This window comes from Ovis aries, chromosome 1, assembly GCF_016772045.2.
Source record: "Ovis aries strain OAR_USU_Benz2616 breed Rambouillet chromosome 1, ARS-UI_Ramb_v3.0, whole genome shotgun sequence".
NCBI lineage: Eukaryota > Metazoa > Chordata > Mammalia > Artiodactyla > Bovidae > Ovis > Ovis aries.
In genome coordinates, this window is record NC_056054.1 from 148,111,499 (window position 1) to 148,130,940 (window position 19,442).

General features: G+C 37.7%; 1 protein-coding gene across 9 annotated transcripts in view; it reads right to left on the minus strand.

Annotated features, from left to right (window-relative positions):
- The window catches only part of ROBO1 (roundabout guidance receptor 1), a 1,286,018-nt gene that overhangs the window by 1,109,638 nt on the left and 156,938 nt on the right, over window positions 1–19,442 (minus strand). For all 9 annotated transcript variants that reach the window (XM_060416459.1, XM_060416456.1, XM_060416445.1 and 6 more), the window contains exon 2: window positions 3,356–3,494. In XM_060416459.1, the coding sequence (XP_060272442.1) occupies window positions 3,356–3,443 (88 nt within the window). In that variant the 5' untranslated portion in view covers window positions 3,444–3,494. The remainder of the gene's footprint in view (window positions 1–3,355; window positions 3,495–19,442) is intronic.

Here is a 19,442-nt window from a genome sequence, read left to right on the forward strand (position 1 = left end):
ATGAAATGTATACTTTTAAAACATATCATTTAACAATTGTCTTTCATTGTTTTTCTGACATTCGTTGCAATCAGAGGTAGATATTCAAAACGGAAGATTGGTAACTGTCACGGTTCTTTGTAGCAGAGATTAAATAAACATCTGGCTTAGTCCAGGTAAGTATGCCTCAAGAGATAACCACAGTTGGTTTAAGTGTTTTTTATATGTGAATAAGAGATGAGGAAAATTGAAAAGATGAACATTTAACTGGTTTATTACAGAGCCTTTAATGGGCTCTCTATACACCAAAGGCGACAACTCAAATGGGAGAGGGTCAGTCATTCCTAGGATCCACTTCTTAATTATTCCTTTTCTTTTAAAATGGGTTAAATTTTCACTAATAAGAGTATTTTTTTTTTCATTTCAAATGGACATGTAATTTCCAGTCATTTCTGATCTACCAACCACTTCTCAGACAATATTTTAAAATGTAACAGCAGTTTTAAAAATGTGTTATATAGGGGAAAAAATAAAAAGAAAAAAAATGGTGAGCTGGGTAATCCATCAATTCAAGCATTCTTTTAATACTGAATCACACCTAGTAACCACATCATAGGACTTCCCTGGTGGCTCAGCGGTAAAGAATCTGCCTGCCAATGCCAGAGGTGCAGGTTTGATCACTGGATCAGGAAGATTCTCTGGAGAAGGAAATGGTAAACCACTCCTGTGTTCTTGCTTTGGAAATCCCATGGACAGCAGAGCCTGGTAGACTACAGTCCATGGGGTCACAAAGAGTTGAACGCAACTTATCAACTAAACAACAACAAAACCTCATCACAGTGTGACCGAAAACCTCTTTATTAAGGTGACAGTGATATAATCTTCATTATGATAGCTGTCTTTATAGCTTTTTAATTAGGCATCTTGTACCCTGAGGGATCTTATGCTGGTAGACGCTCTACTCACAGCTCACCAAGTTATATTCTAAAGACCGTATACTCCTCCTTAGTTTTTTAGAAACATGGTACCTTTTTTTTTGTTGTTGTTTTATTTTACTTATCTGACTTTTGAAATTAATTTCTTATGAAGGAGGATATTCTTTCTTAAGGGAAAGATTGGAAGCAAATTGGCTGAATGAGAAACTGTTTTGAAAAAGTCACTAGTATTCAATCTTCTGTCTTTGATCTTCTGAGCTATGTTAAACTCAGTTCAGGGCAAGGGCCTCTACTGAACATAATAATAAAGCTAAAACAGCAACAGGAAGAACCAGGGTCTCACTTCATGTGAGGTCTCACTTCACTTTAATGTAAAGGAGGAGAGATTCTGAGACTGAGGACCTCTTTCAGTAGGTTTTCTAATCTCCTTAGCTTGAAACCAATGCTTCTGGATGGAGGCAGTTAAGAAAATCCATTCTGCAGATGTTCCTTTTCAAAGCTAACAGCGTATTTCTTTTGACGGGTAAATCACTTTGAAATAATTCTTGAACTCTCTGGTCCTGAACAGGAAAGATATTTAGGTTTATAAATCCCAGTTTTGGCGGTATCCTTGCTTCTTTTCAAGGCATTTTCTCAAAATAGATCTTGAGTTTCTAATCAGTATAACATATTTTTGCTAACTGCTAGCCAATTGATCATCTATGTACCTGATCTATAGACTGTATTAAAGAAACTCATGCATTTTAAGCTCTCTTTAATTTTGAAATGTTTGCATGTAAGATAGTAAGTTTTGATAAATTTTGGAATTAAGTGTTCAAGTGGATATGTCTTCTCTGAATTTATATATTTTTTTGACTGAAAAGGTAACTTTATGTTTCACAGATAAATGTCACACCCCTTACTTACCATATACTTTGTACACACAATCTAGATATGTAGAAGTAATCTACATATTGTGTAGAAGTAATCTACATATCTAGATTAATAAAGATGACTAACACCACACTAGACCATTTTGAGATTTGATTACCTGGTCAAAAACTATATTATGGGCTAAATTTGTTGACCTGGAGCAGTTATTACCTGATAAGCGCAATGGCATCAACACTGTACCTAAAACTATAGTCACAGCTTACAAAACACTTTCATATAATCTTTTTAATCCTGATACTTTGAAATACAACAAACTATTTTATACTTATATTTGCATTTTTAATACACTTAAAAATGTTTAACATTTTTTCATATTGTCATTTTTTGATATTGGATTCATACACTAATTTTAGTCAGTACTCAAAAAAAATAGTGGCACAATAATAGAATGGACAGGTTAAAATTAAAAACTTTAGTGGTTTAGTAGTAATTTCAGAGTCAACCTATTAGAGTACAAGCAGCTTAATGGACTTTGCTACAACAGACTTTAAATTTGCTATATACTTCCACCCTCTGGAAATACTTTTAACAGATCTAAATACACTTTTTGTTAATAACTCCTTATCTTCGAAATAAAAATATCAATTTTAACCCACCAGGGGAAAATTCAAATTCCAAGATTATACATATTTGAAAATCTGTTTTGTATGTGGATATGCATGATAAGTTACAAATAGTTATGAGTATTAAAACAAGGAGAAAAGATAAAATAAAACTCGGGCTTCACATTTTGGTTTAATAAAACACCAAATGTCATTATTTTATGGATAACCTGGCTAAATTATGATGATGTATTAAAATATATCCAAGTTAACTATCATTTTCCCATACTTTTAACTATGAGGAACATTGACATTACATTCTGATTAGTGTGTTAATATATTTTTTTATTTTTCTCTACCTTAACATGGAATTTAATCAAGTTCCTATAAAAGAGCTTAAGGAAAGCTTTATACAGAACCATTAATGAAATTATGACATCAAGGAACAAGATTTCTAACATTGTGAGAAACAACAGGAACCACAGCAGCAACACATAGCAAGTTTCATTTTTATTCTGACATTGTTCAGCCTGTGAATTAGTGTATCACTACTCCAAAGGAGTTTCAGGTATATTTTCCTTTTTCTGATATTTCCTTCTTATGGTACTAACATGTATAGGGACTTTGCTATTCTTTTTGTGTCACCCACACAAGTACTTTGTTCCCAACTATAACTGTTCTTTCACTACTCTAACTCACTTAATAATTTTTTAACACATTTTAGTAACAGTAGATTTTTGTGAAACTTCTCAGTTTCTCTAGGAAATTAACAAAGTGCTCTATACTCAAGAATAATATTTGATTTCTGAAATTTCTCAGCACGCATACTTAAGAAATCATTCACACAGACTTACAAGTTCCAAAGAAAACAAACAAATCCAATTTACAACACGCAAAACAAAAATTAATTTAAAGCAAAGAAGATATGGTGATTAAGGTTTGATGAGACAAACACATGGCACTTACCTGGAATAAGCTGTGCCAGGAACAAGTGACTTTTTGACAAGCTAAGGAGTGATATTATGGCCAAAAAAGGAGCATGTGTCCATTTCATCTTTGTCCCTTCCTTGCATTACACCCAGCCAGTTATACAGATATGTTTTATCTAGGGGGGGAAAAAAAACACCAGAATTGTTTTCATGGTTAGCTATGTTGAGATAGAGACAATATTAAAAATATTTTGTGAAAAATCATAGTTCAAATACCTTTAAAATGTCATTTATGAAAATTATAAAACATAGTTAAAATGAATAAAACTTATACAAAATGTATTTTGGGATATACCTTTTGAACAAGTATAGTAATTATTAATTTTGAAAATTCATTTTTAGCAGATATCAATAGCAAATGATTCCCTGGTTTTCTTTATCCTTTCAGTTCAGTTTCAGTTCAGTCACTCAGTCGTGTCCAACTCTTTGTGATCCCATAAACTGAAGCACGCCAGGCCTTCCTGTCCATCACCAACTCCTGGAGTTCACTCAAACTCACGTCCATCGAGTCGGTGATGCCATCCACCCATCTCATCCTCTGTCGTCCCCTTCTCCTCCTGCTCCCAATCCCTCCCAGCATCAGAATCTTTTCCAATGAGTCAACTCTTCCCATGAGGTGGCCAAAGTATTGGAGTTTCAGCTTTAGCATCAGTCCTTCCTAAGAACACCCAAGACTTATCTCCTTTAGAATGGACTTGTTGGATCTCTCTGCAGTCCATCGGACTCTCAAGAGTCTTCTCCAACACCACAGTTCAAAAGCACCAATTCTTCGGCACTCAGCTTTCTTCACAGTCCAACTCTCACATCCATACATGACTACTGGAAAAACCATAGCCTTGACTAGACAGACCTTTGTTGGCAAAGTAATGTCTCTGCTTTTGAATATGCTATCTAGGTTGGTGATAACCTTCCTTCCAAGGAGTAAGTGTCTTTTAATTTCATGGCTGCAATCACTATCTTTAGGGGATGACAGATCAGTGTTTCTGATTTCCTATCACCTGAGTCAGAAAGCTCTCATTAAGCCTAGAAACTTCTACTGTTATTCATTCAGTAAATAAATATTTACATACTATTCATAAAAAGCCAGTCACTATGCTTTTTTGAGGACACTGCAAAAGAAAAAAAAAAAGAAACTAAATTCTGTCTTCATTCAGGTATGTAAATATAATGTGAGGCCATTTTAGTTAAGTCAATTTATAAACAAATTAAAAAAATAACTATTATAGCTGTTCTATGCTGTTCTATGCTAAACAAGGCACTGTGTATCAATTGTGAAGGGCCCAAGAAACACCAGATAATGCTGGGTAGAAAACAGTGTGGAGAAGGAAATGGCAACCTATTCCAGTGTTCTTGCCTGGAGAATCCCAGGGACTGGGGAGCCTGGTGGGCTGCCGTCTATGGGATCACACAGAGTCAGACACAACTGAAGCGCCTTAGCAGCAGCAGCAGCAGAAAACAGTATTTTTAGTCAATAGGGATTTTGACAAGACGCTGATGCTAAAAAATGGCAGAGTAAAACTACAGATATATAAAGGTAAGCCTGATCCATTTTGCCTGGGAGAACTGACCAAACCTACATTGAAGAAATGGCATTTGAGATATGAGATAATGAAGTGATGGAATTCCAGCTGAGCTATTTCAAATCCTAAAAGATGATGATGTTCTTCACTCAATATATCAACAAATTTAAAAAATGCAACAGTGGCCTCAGGACTGGAAAAGGTCAGTTTTCATTCCAATCCCAAAGGAGGGCAATGCCAAAGAGTGTTCAAACTACCATACAATTGCACTCGTTTCACATTCTAGCAAGGTAATGCTCAAAATTCTTCCATCTAGACTCCAGGAGTATGTGAACCAAGAAATTTTAGATGTACAAACTGGGTTTAGAAAAGGCCCAGGAACCAGTGACCAAATTGCCAACACTGCTGGATCGTAGAAAAAGCAAGCATCATCCATAAGAACAGCTGCTTCATTGACTATACTAAAACCTTGACTGTGTGGACCACAAAAAGTACTGTGGGACATTCTTAAAGAGATGGGAATACCAGAACAACTTACCTGTCTCCTGGGAAACCTGTATTCAGGTTAAAAAGCAACAGTTAGAACTGGACACGGAACAGTGGACTGGGTCCAAATTGGGAAAGGCTGTCAAGGCTGTATATTGTCACCCTGCTTCTCTAACTTACATGCGGAGTAACCTGTGTGAAATGCTGAACTGGATGAAGCACAAGCTAGGATCAAGATTATTGGGAGAAATATCAACAACCTCAGATGTGCAGACAATATCAACTCTAATGGCAGAAGGTAAAGAGGAACTAAAGAGACTCTTGATGAAGGTGAAAGAGGAGACTGAAAAAACTGGCTTAAATCTCAACATTCAAAACTCTAAGCTCATGGCATCCAGCTCCATCAATTCATGTCAACTAGAAAGGGAAAATGTGAAAGCAGTGACAGAATTTTTTTTATTTCTTGAGCTCCCAAATCACTGTAGATGGTGACTGCAGCCATGAAATTAAAAGATGCTTGCCTCTTGGAAGGAAAGCTAAGATAAACCTAGATAGCATATTAAAAGGTAGAGACATCATTTGCCAACAAAGGTCCTTAAAGTCAAAGCTATGGTTTTTCCAGTAATTGTAATTGTGTATGGATGTGAGATTTGGACCATAAAGAAGATGCAGCATTGAAGAATTGATGCTTTCTAATTGTGGTGTTGGAGAAGACTCTTGAAAGTCCCTTGGACTTTTTGGAGATCAGACCAGTCAACCCTAAAGGAATTAACTTCAAATATATTGGTCAGACCAGTGCTGAAGCTGAAACCCTAATACTTTGGCCACCTGATGTGAAGAGCTGACTCATTGAAAAAGACCCCCATGCTGGGAAAGATTGATGGCAAAAAGAGAAGGGGGCGGCAAAGGATGAGATGGTTGGATGTCATCACCAACTCAGTGGACATGAATTTGAGTAAACTCCAGGAGATAGTGGAGAATAGGAGAGCCTGGCATGGTGCATTCACGAGGTCACAAAAAGTCGTACACAACAGTGACTGAACAACAATAACAACCACCACAACAATACATGTGTGTATGTTTTTCCATAATAGTATATTTATACATTCAGGGAACTCTAAGAGGGGCTGTTTAGCTTGTGATATTAACCAGGATATAATAAGATAGCAAACTGAAAAGATAAAGAAAGGTAATGAGGAGCCAGTATAGAGTTTAATGATAATGATAATATGATCTAAACCACACCTGTCCCTAGGTATCCACAGGGGATTTGTTCTAGGAACCCCCATGGATACCAAAATCTGTAAATGCTCAAGTACCTTATAAAAAAATGGCATAACATTTCCTGTATTTTAAATCATCTCCAGATTACTTATAATACCTAATACAATATAAATGCTATGTAAGTAGTTGTAAATACAGTGTAAATGCAATGTAAATCACTGCCAGTACACAACAAATTCAAGTTTTGCTTTTCAGAACTTTCTAAATGTATTCTTTAATATTTTTGATCTTTAGTTTATTCCACAGTTATGGAGTCCATGGATATAGAAGATTGACTGCATTTAGAAGATAACTCTGAGAGGAATGTGAAGGATAAAGAAATTATGAGGGAAATTAGCACAGAGGCCATGCTGAAATGTATAATGGATGCTTACAAAGGACAACGGCAGACAAAACAGAATATATGCAGGCATTAGGTGGGAGGCAGGTAGGTGACATTATGCAAATACACTTTGTGGAACTTGGCAATTGATTAGATTTGGGAGATAGGAAGTGGAAGGACATTTATTCATTTATTCAAAAATATATCTATAAACCTATTGCAATATAAAATGTAATTTATTCCCAAAGAAAAATAAAATTCTGTCACTCATTTTTGTGACACTCTGAGTTCCAACTTGAAAAAAGGATGACAAATTTCATTCTGTCAGTTTATCTGCACAAAGCTATCGTCAATCTGCCTATTTGAGCTGAGCTGTCCTTACTTTACTACTTACCAATGCAGAGTTAATTGCCAAGTTTTCCTTGAGCAAAGCTGCCTACTCCTGCCAGACAGCTACAATCATCTAACCGTACTGAAGATATCTGAGGATTATTTCTTCTCTCTTAAAAATTCTGCAAGCAACTACTGTCTGAGCTAGAACTCTGCCTCCAAAGAAATATTCTCAATTACTATAGGTTCATATTGGTTGTCTTATCTTCCTTGTTTGGGGTTAATGTCCTTGTAACATTTTTTTTCTAGTTAATTGTCATTGGACTATAATTGATTTATTTTGCAACTATTTTTATCCTGGTATATCATTCACAAATGAAATTATATCCCTCATTATCTTTCACACACTATCTTTCTTTCTTAAGAGTCAAATGAGACCAGAAAGTAAATTAGATTTCTATAGATAGCACAAGCCTAGATGTACACTTTTACTCTTCAATTCATACTATGCAGTTGTTAGTTTGTCTAGAGGCTCTTTTCCAGGGTTATCCATTGACTGTTTTGGCTTATAGTCGCATTTTTCACAATGGTTACACAGACACAGTGTGACCATGATTAGTTCTTCCAGACATAACGTGTAAATATAAAGCATTCTTCTAGGGGGTCCCCTGGTGACTCAGAAGGTAAAGAATCCACCTGCAATGCAGGAGACCTGGTTTTTATCCCTGGGTTGGAAAGATCCTTGGAAAAGAGAATGGTTACCTGTTCCAGTATGTTTGCCTAGAGAATTCCATGGACAGAGAAGCCTGGCAGGCTACAGTCAATGGGGTCATAAAGAGTCAGACATGACTCTTGGTTGAACTCCTATAAGTTACAGTAAGAGGCAGATATTTATTTCAAATTTCTAAAATGTTTTAGGATGTTGTTGTTCAGTTACTCAGTCGTGTCTGACTCTTAGCAACCCTCTGGACTGCAGCATGCAAGACTTCCTTTTCTTTCACCATCTCCCAGAGCTTGCTCAAACTCAAATTTTTATTATCCAAGGACAATTTTGTGAATTTACACAGTCAGTGGCTACTATTATAATATGATTTTGAGTTAGGACCCACAAATCCAAAGTGGCAACTGCATTATTTGCTATATACACACATCACAATACATTGAAGTTTTGATTTTCAAATCTTCTCTGAAAAGGAATGTTCAGTTCAGTTCAGTTCAATTATTCAGTCGTGTCCGACTCTTTGGGACTGCATGGATTGCATCACGCCAGGCGTCCCTGTCCATCACCAACTCCCAGAATTTACTCAAACCCATGTCCATTGAGATGGTGATGCCATCCTACCATCTCATCCTCTGCCGTACCCTCTCCACCCAGCTTCAATCATTCCCAGCATCAGGGTATTTTCAAATGAGTCAGTTCTTTGCATCAGGTGGCCGAAGTATTGGAGTTTCAGCTTCAACATCAGTCCTTCCAATGAACACCCAGGACTGATCTCCTTTAGGATGGACTGGTTGGATCTCCTCGCAGTCCAAGGGACTCTCAAGTCTTCTTCAACACCACAGTTCAAAAGTATCAATTCTTCAGCGTTCAGCTTTCTTTATAGTCCAACTCTCACATCCATATATGACTCCTGGAAAAACCGTAGCTTTGGCTAGATGGACCTTTGTTGGCAAAGTAATGTCTCAGCTTTTTAATATGCTGTCTAGGTTGGTCCTAACTTTCCTTCCAAGGAGTAAGCATCTTTTAATTAAATGGCTGCAGTCACCATCTACAGTGATTTTGGAGCCCCTCCAAAATAAAATCTGTCACTGTTTCCCCATCTATTTGCCATGAAGCTATGGGACTGGATGCCATGATCTTAGTTTCCTGAATGTTGAGTTTTAAGCCAGTTTTTTCACTCTCCTGTTTCACTTTCATCAAGAGGCTCTTTAGTTCCTCTTCACTTTCTGCCATATGAGTGGTGTCATCTGCATATCTGAGGTTATTGATATTTCTCCCTGTAATCTTGATTGCAGCTTGTGCTTCATCTAGTCCAGCATTTCTCATTATGTACTCTGCATATAAGTTAAATAAGCAGGGTGACAAATATACAGCCTGATGTACTCCTTTTCCTATTTGGAAACAGTCCGTTGTTCCATGTCCAGTTCTAACTGTTGCTTCCCGACCTGCATACAGACTTCTTAAGAGGCAGGTCAGGTGGTCTGGTATTCCCATCTCTTTAAGAATTTCCCAAAATTTGCTCCCATCTCTTTAAGAATTTCCCAGAGTTTGTTGTGATCAAAGGCTCTGTCATTGTCAATAAAGCTGAAGTAGATGTTTTTATGAAACTCTCTTGCTTTTTCAATGATCTAGTGGATGTTGGTAATTTGATCTCTGGTTCCTCTGCCTTTTCTAAAGTCAGCTTGAACATCTGGAAGTTCACAGTTCATGTACTGTTGAAGCCTGGCTTGGAGGATTTTAAGCATTACTTTGCTAGCGTGTGAGATGAGTGCAATTGTGCAGTAGTTTGAGCATTCTTTGGCATTGCCTTTCTTTGGGAAAAGGAAAGTACCCTGAGGTAAAATATAAGCTTAATAGAAAATACAATTACCCCTTATTTAAAATCACACCTTTTGACATAGTAACGATAGGACAATTGATGCTGTGAAGAATGTGATGTAATTGTGCATAGATTCTGAGTATTACAATATAGTGGAGTCAACAACCACAACCCCTTATAAGAGCACCTCTACCCTTAGATGTGTGCATATATATACACTGCCCACTGTCAAGGGATTCGAATGAAAATACACATAGTTTTGAATTCAAAAAACTATGATAATATGATAAAAAAGGAAGAAGCTATTTATCCCTTTCTGTTGTGAAATATTACACTAAATATGAGATTACAGAATTATTTAGTAATATATATGCTTTGAAAATTAATTTACTTGTGAATGATAAGTGTATAGAAGTAATATACTGCAGTGTTTTGTAAGCTAAGATCAGAGAATAAAGCTATTCAAGTGTGAATCTCAGCTCCACAAAAGTGAAAATTGAAGTTGTTCAGTCGTGTCCGACTCTTTGCGACCCCATGGACTGTAGCCTACTAGGCTTCTCCGTCCATGGGATTTTCCAGGCAAGAATACTGGAGTGAGTTGCCATTTCCTTCTCAGCTCCACAGCTCACATATTATTTGATTCTGAACAAACAACTTAAGTTCTCTTAGTTTCATCTTTCTCAAATATAAATAAAATATGAAGTAGATGTAATAGTTACCATATTGGATGAGCTAATATGCATAGTGTTATAAGATTCTGCTTCATCAATTGATATCTATAAATATTAACTTGAAATTGCATCAAAGAGGTTACCAGTGACGATGAACCCAATCTTGGATTTGTATTTGTGGGTTGCTTTATATTTGAATAGGCTTTCCAGATGGCTCAGATAGTAAAGAATTTGCTTGCAATGCAGGAGACACCATTCAATCCCAGTGTGGGGAAGATCCCCTGGAGAAGGGAATGGCCATCCACTCCAGTATTCTTGCCTGGGGAATTCCATGGATGGAAGAGCCTAGTATGGTACAGTCCAGGGGGTTGCGAAGAGCTGGACATGACTGAGTGATCAATATTTTCACTTACATTTGAATAGCGTTATGTTTTAGATTTAATTAGCAAACATCAGTGGTTTTGATTTATTGTAATGAACTCTTGGGTGGCCATGCATGGCATGGATCATAGCTTCAATAAGTACTCAAGCCCCTTTGCCATGGACAAGTTGTGAGCCATAAAGGGGAAAATGATATATATATATATATGATAAAATAAACCGACTTAAAGTGTGCAAGGTTCAAATTTGACAAACATAGAGACGCAAATGAGTTCCACTCCAACCAAGATGCAAATGATTTCACAGGGGCCTTGATATTGAAAGTTAATGTGTTACATACATATGCTGTGTATATGTACATGTTGCTTATGCAGATTTTCAAATGAGAATAAAGGTAGTAGCCTGGTCTATCCGCTAATTTTAGGAGGATGATTTCCTCAAAGAGAGTTTTCAAAAATATATTTTGAGATAATCATGTTCCCCTGATTACTAATGACATTTCTTGGAAAGTAAAAATGTTTCATAAAAATTAATTTTGGAAAATGCATGGCTCAACAATATAAAATCATTTCTTTATGCACACATTTTGAATTACTTAAGATAACATGAACATTTCCTCAGCTTATATCAGTGCCTAATGATGACTAATTTTCAGATTCTTCTAGACTTCATCATAGGTAACTTGCTCCTCCTCCTCCTCCTCCCCATCTTCCTTCTCTTTCTTCTTTTTTTTTAATTTTTAAAGAGACAGAAATACTGAGGCTTTCTTTGTTATAAACCAAATTTATTCTCTAAGCTATACTACTTTTGCTCGAAAGAATCAACATATTTTTGGAGTCTTGTTTTCTCAGTCTTTTCATTTTATTCAACTTCACTTTTAACTGATTATCATCTAATAAGTCAAAAGTGAGGGAAAACTTAGAAATGTTCAACAATATAGTAAAATCAATAATTGCTGATGATTTCTCTCCTCAGTTCAGTTCAGTTCAGTCGCTCAATCGTGTCTGACTCTTTGTGACCTCATGAATCAGAGCATGGCAGACCTCCCTGTCCATCACCAACTCCCGAAGTTCACTTAAACTCATGTCCATAGAGTTGGTGATGCCATCCAGCCATCTCATCCTCTGTCGTCCCCTTCTCCTCCTGCCCCCAATCCCTCCCAGCATCAGAATCTTTTCAAATGAGTCAACTCTTCGTATGAGGTGGCCAAAGTACTGGAGTTTCAGCTTTAGCATCAGTCTTTCCTAAGAACACCCAGGGCTGATCTCCTTTAGAATGGACTGGTTGGATCTCTTTGCAGTCCAAGGGACTCTCAAGAGTCTTCTCCAACACCACAGTTCAAAAGCATCAATTCTTCAGTGCTCAGCTTTCTTCACAGTCCAACTCTCACTCTTAGATAAAAGAAATAATGATGACAAGTGAAGGAACAGCTGTTTCTCAAAACAGTTCGTCTCTGTAAGGTTAATGATCAGTCAGAAACCCACATGTGGAATAAGGAGATATTCTCCATGTTTACAAATAGAAGAGATGGAAGCTTGGTTTATGAATTTGTTGTTACACAACTGCAAAAACTGGTTAAACATATTTGATGAGAGGACACACGCAGTGTGTAGATAAGTGCAGCTACAGTGAAAGGTTTGTGTAAAAAGGTAAAAATAAATAATACATAATATATATGTAGTACTTCAAGATTTACTTTACTTTTTTATTAGCTCATCGGATTTAATATTAGGAAAGTAAGTCATAAATTCTACCTTCACGTGAGAATAGAAATCAGATCTTTATGAGACTTATCTGCATAAATGCATGTAGTTAGAAGTGAACTGGAATCAAATCCATTATTTTTCTTATTACAAAATAAAAATGTCAAGGAATTGCAGTCTTGAATGTAAGACTAATTCAAAGCTTTTCTTATCCACAGTGTGATGACATAAAGGGAGATGAAGCTTGGTTACAGTTAAATAGCTTGGAAATGAAAGTGAATTAAGACAAAAGAAACTGTGTAGAAAATTATTAATATGCTCTAGTAAGTATGGTGAATAGGATCTTACATAAAAGTCTACTAAGTGGATGAAAAGATGGAATACATATTAAGACATTGCAAATAAAAGGCAATGGAATTTGATGCTGCACAGAACACTGGAAGTAAAAAAGAAAAAAAATGATAAATGTATAGTGCTATTCCTAAAATTTAAACATAGAAAACAAAAGTTTAATAAGATGTGTATGTGTATGTGTGTGTTATCTTTGTAAGTGACAGGATAATCGACTTTTACTCTAGAGTTCTCTAGAATGATATGTGTGTATGTATATATATATATAGATATATGCTGCTGCTAAGTCGTGTCCAACTCTTAGCAACCCCATGGACTGCAGCACACCAGGCTCCTCTATCCATGGAATATTCCAGGCAAGAGTACTGGAGTGTGGTGCCATTGCCTTCTCCATATATATAGTTTACCCTACTAATAGGTTGCTCTTTGACAGTTAGTGTGGGGGGTCCTAAAAAGGCAGGGCATTTTCTTTAATTTCAAGATTCTTCAGGGCCACAGCTCCTGCCCAGATGCCCAGACTGAGCTGGGATGTGTCCAGGTTCACCACATAGTCCCCCAAGAACTGATTCAACACGACCACCGACTTGAACACCATCTTTCTCAGCCACAGTGAATGCGGTGCTCCTTCATCCTGAGCCTGCCCTCCCACGGCGGCCAGAGGAGCTACCCCATGCCTGAGATCAGGGGCAGCGGCTGGGAGGAGCTACCCCACAACCAAGATCAGGGGCAGCGGCGAAGAGGAGCAACCCCATGTCCAAGAATCAGCGGCTGCACAGACACAATAGGGCCGAGAATAGCTACTCCACGTTCAAGGTGAGGAGGGGCGGCTGTGAGGAAATACCCCTCGTCCAAGGTAAGGAGCAGTGGCTGTCGTTTGCTGGAGCAGCCATGAAGAGATACCCCACGCCCAAGGTAGAGAAACCCAAGTAAGATGGTAGGTGTTGCGAGAGGCATCAGGGGGCAGACACACAAACCATAATCCCAGAAAACTAGTCAATCTAATCACACGGACCACAGCCTTGTCTAACTCAATGAAACTAAGCCATGCTGTGTGGGGCCACCGAAGACGAGCGGGTCATGGTGGAGAAGTCTGACACAATGTGGTCCATTGGAAAAGGGAATGGCAAACCACTTCAGTATTCTTGCCTTGAGAATCCCACAAACAGTATAAAAAGGCAAAATGATAGGATACTGAAAGAGGAACTCCCCAGGTCAGTAGGTGCCCAAAATGCTACTGGAGATCAGTGGACAAATAACTCCAGAAAGAATAAAGGGATTGAGCCAAAGCAAAAACAATACCCAGTTGTGGATGTGACTGGTGATAGAGGCAGTGTCTGAAACTGTAAAGAGCAATATTGCATAGGAACCTGGAATGTTAGGTCCGTGAATCAAGGCAAATTGGAAGTAGTCAAACAGGAGATGCTGGCAAGATTGAATGTTGACATTCTAGGAATCAGCAAACTAAAATGGACTGGAATGGGTGAATTTAACTCAGGTGACCATTATATCTACTACTGCAGGCAGGAATCCCTTAGAAGAAATGGAGTAGCCATCATGGTCAACAAAAGAATCTGAAATGCAGTACTTGGATGCAATCTCAAAAATGACAGAATGATCTCTGTTCATCTCCAAGGCAAACCATTCCATATCACAGTAATCCAAGTCTATGCCCCAACCAGTAATGCTGAAGAAGCTGAAGTTGAACGGTTCTGTGAAGACCTACAAGACCTTTTAGAACTAACACCCAAAAAGATGTCCTTTTCATTATAGGGGACTGGAATGCAAAAGTAGGAAGCCAAGAAACACCTGGAGTAACAGGCAAATTTGACCTTTGGAACTCAGAATAAAGCAGGGCAAAGGTAATAGAGTTTTGTGAAGACAATGCACTGGTCATAGCAAACACCCTCTTCCAACAACACAAGAGAAGACTCTACACATGGACATCACCAGATGGTCAACACCAAAATTAGATTGACTATATTCTTTGCAGCCAAAGTTGGAGAAGCTCTATACAGTCAGCAGAAACAAGACTGGGAGCTGACTGCGGCTCAGATCATGAACTCCTTATTGCCAAATTCAGACTGAAATTGAAGAATGTAGGGAAAACCACTAGACCATTCAGGTATGACCTAAATCAAATCCCTTGTGATTATACAGCGGAAGTGAGAAATAGATTTAAGGGACTAGATCTGATAGAGTGCCTGATGAACTATGGAATGAGGTTCGTGACATTGTACAGGAGACAGTGATCAAGACCATCCCTATGGAAAAGAAATGCAAAATAAACAAAATGGCTGTCTGGGGAGGCCTTACAAACAGCTGTGAAAAGAAGAGAAGCAAAAAGCAAAGGGGAAAAGGAAAGATACAAGCATCTGAAGGCAGAGTTCCAAAGAATAGCAGGAGAGATAAGAAAGCCTTCCTCAGTGATCAAAAAAAACAAAGAAATAGAGGAAAACAACAGAATGGGAAAGACTAGAGATCTCTTCAAGAAAATTAGAGATACCAAGGGAACATTTCATGCAAAGATGTGCTCGATAAAGGACAGAAATGGTATGGACCTAACAGAAGCAGAAGATATTAAGAAGAGGTGGCAAGGATACACAGAACTGTACAATTGCACTCATCTCACATGCTAGTAAAGTAGTGCTCAAAATTCTCCAAGGCAGGCTTCAGCAATACATGAACTGTGAATTTCCTGATGTTCAAGCTGGTTTTAGAAAAGACAGAGGAACCAGAGATCAAATTGCCAACATCTGCTGGATCATGGAAAAAGGTAGAGTGTTCCAGAAAAACTTCTATTTCTGCTTTATTGATTATGCCAAAGCCTTTGACTTGTGTGGATCACAATAAACTGTGGAAAATTCTGAAAGAGATGGGAATACAGACCACCTGACCTGCCTCTTGTGAAACCCATATGCAGGTCAGGAAGCAACAGTTAGAACTGGACATGGAACAACAGACTGTTCCAAATAGTAAAAGGAGTACGTCAAGGCTGTATATCGTCAGTCTGCTTATTTAACTTCTATGCAGAGTATATCATGAGAAATGCTGGGCTGGAAGAAGCACAAGCTGGAATCAAGGTTGCTGGGAGAAATATCAGTAACCTCAGATATGCAGATGATACCACCCTTGTGGCAGAAAGTGAAGAGGAACTAAAAAGCCTCTTGATGAAAGTGAAAGAGGAGAGTGAAAATGTTGGCTTAAAGCTCAATATTCATAAAACGAAGACCATGGCATCTGGTCTTATCACTTCATGGGAAATAGATGGGGAAACAGTGGAAACAGTGTCAGACTTTATTTTGGGGGGCTCCAAAATCACTGCAGATGGTGACTGCAGCCATGAAATTAAAAGACATTTACTCCTTAGAAGGAAAGTTATCACCAAATTAGATAGCAAATTCAAAAGCAGAGACATTACTTTGCCAACAAAAGTCCATCTAGTCAAGGCTGTGGTTTTTCCCGTGGTCATGAATGGGTGTGAGAGTTGGACTGTGAAGAAAGCTGGGCGCTGAAGAATTGATGCTTTTAAACTGTGGTGTTGGAGAAGACTCTTGCGAATCCATTAGATTGCAAGGAGATCCAACCAGTCCATTCTAAAGGAGATCAATCCTGGGTGTTCTTTGGAAGGACTGATGCTAAAGCTGAAACTCCAATACTTTGGCCACCTCATGTGAAAGACTCTGATGCTGAGAGGGATTGGGGGCAGGAGGAGAAGGGGATGACAGAGGACGAGATGGCTGGATGGCATCACTGACTCGATGGACATGAGTTTGGGTGAACTCCAGGAGATGGTGATGGACAGAGAGGCCTGGTATGCTGCAAACATGGGGTTGCAATGAGTCGGACAAGACCAAGTGACTGAACTGAACTGAACCGAACCGAAGCCTACTATAAATTATTATTGCTTCTGATTATTTGGGATACATTTAGTATGAAATAACAAGTTAGAGGTGTATAATACTGTGTAAAAATATAGTTTTAATGTTTTCAAATAGACAAGGAAACTGTAAAATTATAATTTATAAAAATTGTAAATTATAACCATTAAGTTCTCACATCTCTTATTAAGACTGTATTATTTGAAAACTGCATAGTACACACAAAAGTCAACCACTTAAAGTACAGATTTAGGGTGTATATGCATAAATTATAGTTATTGTACAACACACTTGACTCCTCATATACTTAAGGAACATTTCTATCACAGAAGGAATGTTTAAAGTATCCCAAACCCCAGATGTTAATTCCTAGGCTTATTAACTTAATCTCTATTAATTTTCTGACTCCATTTATATATATATATATATATATATATATATATTTGTAGAGGGAAAAAGGAAAGAAAATAATCTAAAAACCAAAGACTCTAGAAAGTAAGTATTAAATCAATATGAGAATAAAGTACATGAAAAATATAACAGTCATGAGATAAGGGTAAGACAAACCTGGAAAATTGGACAGAGAGTTAATCAGGAGTAGCAGAAATAAGAAAATTTTCAAGATTCTCAGTGGGTTGTCACCTAATTTCTTGAAGATCCGGGATATGTATGCAAAGCTTCATTGCTATTCACACATCAGTTCTATGTGAATGGGTCATGGACCCCATATCCAATTTTGGCTTTATTCATTTCACAAGAGATTAATTAATTCTTATCAGATTTCCAGGAAACAAAACATTTTAAACATACTGTGAGGAAACTTGGGGCATGGTGATAAACCTCAGGTTGCATATAAGGAATGAGGCTTATTCTATGTCCAAAATGTACTAAAATAGCTTATCAAGTCCAGATGAAGATTCAAAGAAACTTTTTTTTTAAAATTTACTTAGTTCACTTAACATATTCCTTCTATTAGCCCCAGGTGGACAGATGTGTGCTAAGTCGCTCAGTCATGTCCAACTCTTTGCGACCCCATGGACTTTGCGACCTCACTGGGCTTCTCTGTTCATGGGGATTCTCCAGGTAAGAACACTGCCATGCCTTTCTCCAGGGGAATCTTCCCAACCCAGGGATCAAATCCAAGTCTCCTGCATTGCAGGTAGATTTTTACCATCTGAACCCACAGGGAAGCCCAGGTAGACAGATATGTTACAATAAATTAATAGAAAATAAAGAAAGTTATCTGAGATACACATTCTTTTGGAATTCTTATTCTGCAACCTATATCAAATTCAGAGAAACTTCCATAGACTGTTTGTATCTGCTCAAAATTCTTATGTTGAAATCTAACCTCCACTAGGATGTGGGGCCTTTGGGAGGTAATAAGGTCACGAGGGTCATGAGGGAAGTCCTCATCCACAAGATTAGCATCCTTATAAGAGAGATCCCAGAATAGAATTGAGAAGAGAAGATAGCACTTTAAGAACTAGGAAGTGGGACCTCATTATACATAAAGTCTTCCTTGAACTTCCTAGCCTCGGGTCTGTAAAAAATAAATTTCTGTTCTTTAAAGGCCGTCTAGCCTAAGACATTTTGTTACAGCACCCTGAGCAGACTAATACAATAAGCATTTTGCCATACTGTTGTTGCTCAGTCGCTAAGTTGTGTCCCATTCTTTGCGAACCTGTGGAGTACAGGATTCCAGTTTCCCCTGTCCTTCACTATCTCCCAGAGTTTGCTCAGATTCATGTCCATTGAGTCAATAATGCTATCTAACCATCTCATCCTCTGCCAACTGCTTCTCCTTTTGCCTTCAATCTTTCCCAGCATCAAGGTCTTTTCAAATGAGTCGACTCCACATCAAGTGGTCAAACTACTGGAGCTTCACCTTCAGCATCAGTCCTTCCAATGAATAGTCAGGGTGGATTTCCTTTAGATTTGACTGGCTTGACCTCCTTACATTCCAAAGGACTCTCAAGAGCCTTTTTCCTAGTGCCACAGTTCAAAAGCATCAATTCTTCCATGCCCAGCCTTTATGGACCACTCTCACATCCATAAGACTACTGGAAAAAACAGAGATTTAACTATACGTATCTTTGCCAGCAAAGCGATGTCTCTGCTTTTTAATATGCTGTCTAGGTTTGTCAGTGCTTTCCTTTCAAGGAGTAAGGAAATTTTAATTTCATGGCTGCAGTCACAGTTCTATATTTTGCCATACAGAACTATGTAAATATAATGAGTCTGCTATATTTTTAAAGATTTCCAAAATTTTGAACTTCTGGTTTGTACATTTCACTGATTAGAATGTTTAAAGACATAGCAATGGAATGTATTATTATTATTTCTTGAAAAGAAAACATTAAATAATAATAACTAGCAGTTAAAATTAACATCATCATTTCACCAGCCCATTTTGTGTACTAAAGATGTCAATAATTTTAGGAGAATCATCACAAAGCACAGACAAATAATTATTTTATTGCTACAAAATGAGAATTGGGAACATTATATGGTTCTTAAAACACTATGCTTGGAATATTCAAAATATTGACTGACATTTTCAAAGAAAGCACTGTGAGCAGACCAGACAGTCTAATT